Raw genomic sequence first — 10199 nt, forward strand, 5'->3', positions numbered from 1 at the left:
TTTTTAACAGCCAAGATACTAAGCTTTGGAAAAGGTCGTTATGCACTCGCAGGAGAGTTTTTCCCGAGAAAAATTCTAAGTGGTTTTATTATGTTTTAAAATATTGATCATCTTCTTTCACCACTTAATTTCCCAAGTTTATACAGTGCCTGGTACAGAGTAGGTGCTCAATCAATATTTATTAAATGAATGACTAACATACTGTTACATACAAAATGTCAGGATCTTTCCTGCCTTCACTTGCTCCCCTTGCTTTAAGGCTGGAGGAACCGGAGGCAGCGTAATAAGTGAGAAGTAGAAGTTCTTAGCAGGGAAAGTAGAAGTTCTTAGCAGGGAATGGAAAATACAGTAGTTGCCCCTTATCCACAAGGGATACATTCCAAGACCCTCAGCGGATGCCTGAAACTGTGGATAGTACCTAACTCGAAATATAATATGTTTTTCCTACACATACATACTTGTGATAAAATTTAATTTCTAACTTAGACACAATAAGATATTAACAATAATAACTAATAATAAAATAGAACAATTGTAATAATACACTGTAATAAATGTTATGTGAATGTGGCATTATTAAGTGAAATAAGGGTTACTTGAACACAAGCACTGTGATACTGCGACAGTTGATCTGTTAACTGAGATGGCTACTCAGTGACTAATGAGCAGGTAGCACATATAGTGTGGAGATGCTAGACAAAGGGATAATTCACTTCCTGAGCAGGATGAAGTGAGACGGTGCAAGATTTCATCATGCTACTCAGAATAGCGATTTCAAACTTATGAATAATTGTTTATTTCTGGAATTTTTCACCTAATATTTTCAGACTGCAGGTGACTTCAGGTAACTGAAACTGCGGAAAGCAAAACCACAAATAAGGGGAAACATTATAATTAATCTGTTATATATCCAGAGAATTAAACTTGGAGATTCCCTAAAGTGAATCATGTTGTTTATTACCTATAAAGGGCATCTAGATTACAAATTCAGAAGAGGTTTTCTAAATGCTTCTTTGTTGCTCTAATCAATAGTGGATGCATTTTTGTCACGTAATACAATTTATTGAGCACATATTATAGGCCAGACAATGTTTTGGGTGTTTTATGTGCATTAGCTCATTTATTCCTCAAGAGTCTTATAAAGTCATCTCCATTTTACTAATAAGGAAATTGACCCAGAGAGAGGTTAAAAATCTTACTAAAGGTTATATAGAGCCAGAATTTAATCTGGTTTGAGAACTTGTTTTTTAACCCTATAAATTCTCTCCTTAAAAAGTGTCAAGAAGATTTTCTGACTTTCAGTAGTCTACCTAGGAAGTCTGCGTAAAACAGTTCTCCCATGGCATCAGTGCTATTATGCTATCCTTCCAGCCCATATTTAATGAGCATCTCCTACTATGGGCCAGGCACAGTCAAGAGCTGGGGATAAAATGAATAGGACCACAATCTGGGTGCCTATGCTCATGAAACTTACAGTTTGGTGGGTGAGCTGAACAGTTAGTAAACAATGGCAATGTAATATCGTGGGGAAATATAGGGTCCCATAAAAGGGATATCAACCCAGATGAGGAGCCACTGGAGGTACATTGTCTCATTGTTGGTACATTGTTTATATCTATGATAAGGCCACCACACAGCCAGCGAACCAAGTCTGCTGTGTCCCTAGCTCCTATAAAAGTGCCAGAAACTTAATACCTGTTGAATTGCTGGTGTTAGACTACCCGAAAAAAAAAATACCTATGGTTACTACTCTTCCATGTCCCCCAATATGTGTTAATTATTAACTTTTTAAGTTTGGGTTACCTTCAGGCCATGAAAAAAAAATAGCCAAGTTTCTTAAGTAATATCTTATTTCTGATCAATCCTAGAGCACCATGTTTCATTCTTCTTACCCCAATGATCTAAAGATTTGATGACTCTAGCCATAAAAGTCTTATAATGGGCTTCAGCTCACAGAACTGAGTTCATGAAACGCACTGTCTTTTTATTAAATTAAAATTATGAAGGTGAATGTTTAAACATTTGTAAATGTCACCAATTAGCTCAAGGACTCTGACACAGACAAACCATAATCAATGTCAATAGGGTAGGTGAATTTTTGTGTGTACGTTAAAAGCTAATGTCAGTACTTTGGCTATAAGGTTCATATGAGCTTTAAAAAAAGAGTTAAAGAAAACAATGTCATAAACAGGGGCTTTGAATATTTTAAACTAAAATGAATTAATTCTTAAATTTTGTCGTAATTCATTTAAAAATTTATGACTAAGTCCACAGTAGTTTAAATGCTCTATCTCGTTCCAAAACCCACCTTGCCAAGGCAAAGGCATCATCAATAAGACTTGCCCGATCAGCAGACGAAAATGCCTGGGAAGAGGAAGAAAAAGAGGTAGCAAATGTGATTATTAATGCAAAACATGATTATTAAAGGAAAAAATAATGTCATTAAGATGCTGTTCTTAGAACAAAAATAAAATAATTCGCAGTTATTGCTACTCTTACCTTGTGATCAGAGGAAAGTCTGAAAGCTATCTGGTCCCAAGTTGTTTCTTCATAATTTACACGATAAAACCCAATGTGATCTGAGTTTATTCTGAGAAAAACATCTCCATCAGGATTAGAAGAGTTCAAAGTGATTCCTGTAGTAGTAAATAAAAACCGATAAGAAACATATTTGCATATACTGTAAACACAGAGAAATTAGACCAAGAGAGTAAAAAGAAAAGAAATATTAGCTCAAAGAGTCAAGTTTGATTTGGATCCAAACCCCCAAAGCCTAATTCTTATTTAGTTGCCCAACTTGGAATATCGCTATAGTATATAAGCTGAAAAAGAAATGTCATGTAAATAAGAATCCTGTAATTTGTGACTTATATTTCTTACTGGCCAAAGCTTGCCAAATGGTTAAGTAATTTTGTGCTTATCAATCCTTCAGAAAAAGAAAACAATGCCTAAAAATAGTGCAGTCCATGCCTTCTGGGGGAAGTTCATGTATTCCTGATCATGACGGATTCATTACACAAAAAATATTTGCTGAGGCAGCCTGCGGGGGAGGCAAAAGTGTAAACATTTAAAAGAATACTTTGTTTATTAAATCAACATTCAAATCGATGGAAATGGCTATTGCTAAGTAGAATAATGATTTGAGAATCAGTAACACTTTAAAAATGTCAAGAAGACTTGCAATAGAGCTGAAATCCAAACATGACATTCTTGATTTTATAATCTCTTTCATACTTGCTCTTCCAATTTTATTTATCATCATAAAGTCTCCTACTTCCTTATTTCAATTGATTGCATCAATGCTTTTCCATCACTACATTTACCAAGTGAAATTTCTTTCTAAAGTAGCATCCACTATTTATATAAGGCTCTAGTAAATAGATTTTATAAGCTCAACATTGAAGGAACAGAGACAGGTTTTAGGTAAAAAAAACCAAACAAACAAAAAAAACCTTAAAATAATACCTGTGCTCTGACATGACCAGATTTATTAGGATGACTTGTATACATTTTAATTTATATATTATTTTGTTTGCATGGACAATTTAAATAAAGGTGTGGAAATACTTATTATATTTGAGAAATTGCAAATAGTTTAATGTAGTGACAGTGTAGGATATGATATTGGAAAACAAGAGATGAGGTTGGAAATAAGGGCTGGGGCTTCAGTGTGAAGAGCCACATACCATGTTAAAGAATCCATCTGCTGAGGATGGTAAGATGGAGAAGATTTTTAAGTAGGGAAAAAACATGTTAAAGTCTGTTTTCGAGAAAGATAATTTTGATAGTGATGTGGGAGACGTATTGGAAGGAGAGTCTAGAGTTCACTGCAATAACCTAGGGCAAGAGAAACTGAGGGCTTACATTAAGGTGGAGATGATGAAAATACAAAGGATATGATGTATTCGAGAGACACATCACAGGTAAAATCAACACAATTCTTTTTCTGACTTGATGTGGACAGTTAAAGAAAGGGAAAATGGCTTGCACGACTAAATGAATAATAGTGTTGCCACCTCAAGAAGAGAGGGAAATGAGTCAGTATGGGAAAAAAAGATGATTTAAATTTTGGAAGTGTTTGCAAGGTTTGTAAGATATTCAGGACACAGTAGTTTTTTATAATATATTTGTACGTTCTTCAACAAGACCATCTGTTTTTTTAGGACCATTCAGAGGAGGTACTTGACAAATTATAAACCTTTACCTCACTCACGTAGTATTTATCTTTCTTCGTCATTCTCCCATGGACAAGTTGTTAAAAGGAAGCTAATCTTTTGGCAACTGTACACTTTGAATGTTTGTATCAGGAGGAGAGCCTCTGGCTACACACAGAGCCATGTGTTATAGGAAAAGAGCACGAACGTTCAAATCTGACAGATCTAGGATAAAAATCCTCGCTCTGTGACTTACTAGCTGTTTGATCTTGGCCAAATCACTTGACCTCTCTGTGTCCCGGTTCAACTAAAGGGAAATAGGGACAAAAATCCCTCACGGGGCTATTGTGAAGGGATTTTTAGGTAATTAAATAATATAGATAAAGTGTTGGTCATATAGTTATGTTTCCAACAGATGGAAGCTATCTCCATTATTATGAAAGGGAATAGGCCGCCAGTTCTATAAATAGCGAAGCAAATATAAATAACATTGAGAAGTTCCTGGCAATCCATCTAAATACTGAAGTATTTTAGTGTGCTTTATATATACCTAGTTAAGCCTGTCTAGAGTTACTGTGATTTTTCTCACTTTATAGATGAGGAAGTTGAGATCCAGGAAATTAATTGTTAGAGACTTTCCAAGTTCATGCTTCTTTCAGAACAGTTGTCAACTGCAAAAATACTGTTGGGTTGTTTGGTTACATAATGAAGTAAGTAGGACTACAACCTTGATGCCTATTCCAGATAGAGAATAGAAGTAACATTTTTATCTTCTGTGTATCTTTCAATATATTCACACTCACAAACACATAATACACATAATGAAAACACTGATTTTATGATTAGTAATCTTTTTCATTCTGAAATATTATAAACATCTTATAATTTTCTTTTATATATGAAAATGTAAATTTCATGGTCACATAATACTCTATCACTCAATTTATAAATTGCTTTGTTTTGTTTCTTGCTAATTTTATGGACAAAGTATTGAATGAATTATTTCTGAGTAAGTGCTCTTTCTAGAAAATTGTTATTTTTTTCTTTTATTATTTTTCTTGATGATAGGGAAGACAGATAATTACCTTTTCAAAATTTTATCCACAGGCTATTTAATTTCAACCCAAATAGATTTCAGTAACAGAGCACACGTAAGAGTTCTCTAATGTACTATTTTACATAAATAATTATAATAAACTTTAGACAACAAATCAGCTTCTGATAGCCTGAGATTCCTAGGGCAGGAAACATTTTCTTTGGTGATAAAAATGCTGTGTTGCATTAATCCTTATGTGAATTATTTTTCAGTGTGAAATGACAGCTTCTATCTTGCTAAATTTTGTGTATTAATAGTAAAAAGCTGAAAGATACAAGAGCTGGTACTTTTTACTAATGTCACAAATTACACTTGCAGAGCTAAAAACTTCAAGTAGGATGCACTGTCAGGATTTGGGGTCAAGGAAGAAAATTTCAATCTCTGAAACTAAGACTAATGTGAAACATATAAAATGGATTGGTTATCCATTTGTGGTAACGTTCTCAACAAATTATTTATTCAAGAAAGTATTAATGATTGTATATCACCTAAAACTCGGCACGTGGCCTGGAGGATCTCTCAGGAAAAAAAAGTGCAGTATTAATATGTAATATATAATAAACAGGAATCTCAAAAAATGCAACCTGACTACCATGATGAAGGATTATCATTGGCAGTGGTTTCGATGATTGGGAAGAAATAATTGCGAAGGAGATTTGGATGGTAAAGACCTGTCGATGTGTCTCCGGTCTTCCCAAGGAAACAGGAGCCCAAGTATGTTCCAGATCTTTTAAGAGATCAGCTGTTATAGAGAACAATGTATGTGGCAGAGACCTGTTAGTTCTTTACCACACTATTCCCTTTTCCTCCTGGGTACACAGCTACACTGTTATTTATTAACTTCCCTTGTAGTTAGGTGGCAATATATGATTGAAAAGCGGCATAAATGTGGGCAAAAGTAATAAATGGTCTTCTAGCTTGGTCTCTCCATTATCTTCCTCTGTTTTCCGTCCAGATGCAAAAGATCCAGAAAGGGAAGTCCAAGATTTGGGGGGTAGTATGCCTCAAAAAATAAAGAAGGCAGAATTTCCAAGTAATTATTTGGGAAAGAACCCCCTAGGAGAGATGGCAGGTCAAGAACACTTCCATTGTTGCATGAACAAGAAATTTTCATTGCATGGAGACACTACTGATAACCTCTAAATGCAATAGACTCCCAGTTAATGCAATATATAAGGCTATCCCAGCTTGATGACATCTCTGAAAAAAATCTATCTACCTTAACTCTCTCTTTATTCTAATTAAGTAAATTTTCTTCCTGGAAACAGATAACCTAATTAGCTGACATGAGCATCCTGGTTCACCTTGGCCAGTATATTTTTCTTTGTGTAAATTAACAAATTAACATTCTTATATGTTTGGTTTATGTGAGTAAATCTTCCAAGACTTGGTTGGCCAGGGCTGAATGAATGAATGAAACTGAGCTTCTAAGCCTGCAAAACTGAATTCATAATGATTCAATCAAAATTCAAACATTCCATGAGACTCAGCTTGAAAGAATGAAGTCTCTCTCTCTCTCTGTTATTAAATTTACAAATAGATCTCCATCATTATTTTGATATGAGATATTTAAATATGCTATCAAATTTTAGTGGTAGTCAGAATTTGGCTATCTAAACCATCTAGAACAGATCCTGAAATCTGAAAGCATTAGGAAGACAGTCATCACAAAGTCTATACCCTTTCTTATGTCCTAGATCCTATGTGTTTGGGAATGCCTATTTTAATATATTATATTTTAGCAAGATTAGTCATTCAATATCATGTGATAAGCTTCAATTCTTCTAAATGTTAGAAAGCGGCAGATTAAAACCAAAAAGATGGTATACTACTAAACGTAGATGCACTGTCAACAGCCAAAACGGCAGCTGATACTAAAGGTAGAGGCATAATTAAAGTATACACAGGTAACCTCTAAAAACACAGCAGGTGGGGGCAAATAAGCCTTAACTATGCAATGACTTACTAAACTCTTAGTAAGTCTTAGGATGTGCACAGCACCTTGTTGGGAATAGGGTAGGCAGTGGACAAAAACTGTGACGTGTAGTTTCTATCTTCAAGGAGCTTATAATGTACTTAAAAAAAAAAGACAGAATAAATTAAGCTTAAACAATGATACTGTTTAAAATATAAAGTAATAATAAATAAAACTGACAGTATAAAATATACTATAGATGGCAAGAGAAGAAATTTCTTAGGGCAGGTTAGAATAGCCAGTGATAAAGATCTTTTTCTTTCGTTATAAATTATGTGTTTAATTTTTTTTTTTAATGTGTAAAATATTATGTACAGAGCAAATGTAAATAAAAGACCCAGGGGTGAAGTCCCAGCAGTGCCTGGGAAATTTCTAACTGATGAATCATTAAAGAAGCCAAGGGGAGGGAGGTAAGGCTGGTAACCTGAGCTGATTGCTCATTCAATACACTCAGGACTTGATGTCATCTGTGCTCTGAGCTGAGAGCTGAAGATGTTCCCAAACAGGAAACGGGAACTTAGCGCATAGCCTAAGAATGGAGCAGGCACTTTGAAGTAGAAAGGGATGTCTAGTTTGCTTTTGGCTAAGTGACCAGTCATGATTCTGAAGTTTCAGATAAAAATAGGTTTGTCATCAAAGCTCTGTGGACATTGGAGCTCATTCATTCATTCAATAAACAATTACTAGGTACCTGCAGGAGATATAGGACAACCACAACAACAACAAAATAAGCTCCGTTTTCTCAAGGAATATTCTCTGGGGAGGGGAGAGACAGGTAAGTCAAGAATTATAGAGGGGGAAAAAAGTGTTAACCATAACGACAGAGAGGTACTGGGAGAGCCCTGAGCTCTTGCGCTCACATGCTACTATTTTCCATCCAGAGCACAATTCCTGTCTACTCTCTGTCAAGCTAATCACTTATTTAATTTAAAATATTATGTATGGAACAAATGTAAATAAAAGATATTACATTCCAGGGGGAAGTGCCACCAGTACCTGGGAAATTTCTAACTGATGAAATTACTAACTCTGCTTTTAGCCCCCTTAACTCCAAGCTTAGATTTCTTTTTATAATCTTTCCTGAACCCTCAAATCTGAGCCAGCGCTTCTCCAATGAGCACCCTCGGCTATTACCACACGAAGCACTTATGACACAGTATTAAAATTGCCTGCTGACCGTCTATACCCTCTCTGGACAGTAATCCCCAGGGTAAGGATTGTGCTTTTCCCCCCTCACCATTGTGTCCATGCCTACCCTGGTGTCTGGTGCATAAGTTAGTTCTCAATAAACACTTACCCGAAAAGCTAGCTAATTATTTAATTAATTAAGGATTAAATTCATTATTCAAATATTCTGTCTAATATCTACATGATACAAGTAAGAAAAATGTTTGTTGTTAACTCTTGAAATTTATTTTATAAAGCACTTAAACCTCAGTTACCTGGAAAATTCACTTATGGAAAACTCATTACATAAAAATGCTGGGTAAATTGTGTTAGTGTAGATGAATTATTCATGTTTTTAAATTTGTAAACAGCAAATCAGGCAGCTTCCTACAACCTTCAATTAACCAATGGTGACTGACGGGGAAAATATGTGATAATAGTTAAGCCAAACTCACTGAAAATCTCCCAGTTTATCAGTGCTGTTACATTTTCTTAAAGGTGTATTTTTTTTTTTTCTGCTTTCTCCATTTTCCTTTAGCAAATGTGTTTATGAGTAAGAAAATGCTCAGAAGACAGATTGGAATAGATAGAGCTTTGTATTCAAACACAACATGATCACATAAAATAACAAGACAAAATGACATTGATCTGAGAATTCTGGAAGAATTCAGGAGATAGCTGAACACAACAATTAAAAGTAATTGTTAGCATAAATGACCAAGAGAAAGTTTTGTAAAAGCAACAGAAAGGGGTCTTACCTTGACAATAACAAAGGTGGTAGAGATTACAGTAAAAGTAAAAAAATCACAAAAGTTTATAATGAAATTTTAAAACTCCAAAAGTGAAAAAAACATCCTGGATCCACACAAAACTTTGTACACAAATATTTGTAGCAGCATTATTCATAAAAGCCAAAAGGTAGAAACTATCCAAATGCCCATCAACGGATAAACAGATAAACAAAAGGTATTATATCAATATGATATGAAAAGAATTTGGCAATAAAAAGGAATGAAATATTGACACATGCTATAGAATGGATGTACCTTAAAAACATTATGCTAAGTGACATTCAGAATAGGAATAGCTCGAAACGTCACTTAGTATAATGTTTTATATGAAATGTCCAGAACAGGTTAACAGCTAAAGGGTATGAAGTTTCTTTTTGAGGTGATTAAAATTCTCTAAAGTTGACTGTGGTGATGGTTACACATATCTGTGAATATTATAAGAGCCATTGGACTATACACTTTAAATGGGCGAATTGCACAGCATGTGAATCAAACCTCAATAAAGCTGTTTTAAAAATAATCTACTGGAAATAGGGTAAAAATTTACTTGCCAGGGTAATATTACTAATTAATATTTTAGAACGTTTTGCAGGAGCAAATAGGCATATGTAAATAAAGGACTTTTACTCTTAAGAAGCCACAGGTGAAAGTTCATGCCAAATGCTCTTCTGAAAACAAGTCCTTATGAGATGGAGTGAAGAAGAGTCTCGTTTGTCTTAGATAAAAAATGGCTTTGAAGCACAAAAGAAGTACAATGGAAAAGTATAAAAAGCGGAATTCTTCTGGAATGGGTGCTAAACATAGCTTATTTATTATTTTTGAGTGATTTTAGGAGAGAACATGTGACAAGTTCTCCTTGTTTTTTATACAACTAAAATTTTTCAAGAAATAAAAAGACAAATCAATGAAGACAGAATACAGAAATACATTTCAAATCAATTTAAGTGAACAGAACAGTCACAGATGAATTTAACATAGGCAAGTGCCAAGTAATTCATTTAAGGAGATAGGTGGAT

General features: G+C 34.5%; 1 protein-coding gene across 1 annotated transcript in view; it reads right to left on the bottom strand.

The window, feature by feature from the left end:
- ENPEP (glutamyl aminopeptidase) overlaps positions 1–10199 on the bottom strand; it is a 74700-nt gene that overhangs the window by 16996 nt on the left and 47505 nt on the right. Inside the window, exons 12-13 of the mRNA XM_011361433.2 lie at positions 2500–2636; positions 2309–2364 (exon numbers count right to left, since the gene is read on the bottom strand). Of these exons, the coding sequence (XP_011359735.1) occupies positions 2309–2364; positions 2500–2636 (193 nt within the window). The remainder of the gene's footprint in view (positions 1–2308; positions 2365–2499; positions 2637–10199) is intronic.

This window comes from Pteropus vampyrus, unplaced genomic scaffold, assembly GCF_000151845.1.
Source record: "Pteropus vampyrus isolate Shadow unplaced genomic scaffold, Pvam_2.0 Scaffold67, whole genome shotgun sequence".
NCBI classification, from domain to species: domain Eukaryota; kingdom Metazoa; phylum Chordata; class Mammalia; order Chiroptera; family Pteropodidae; genus Pteropus; species Pteropus vampyrus.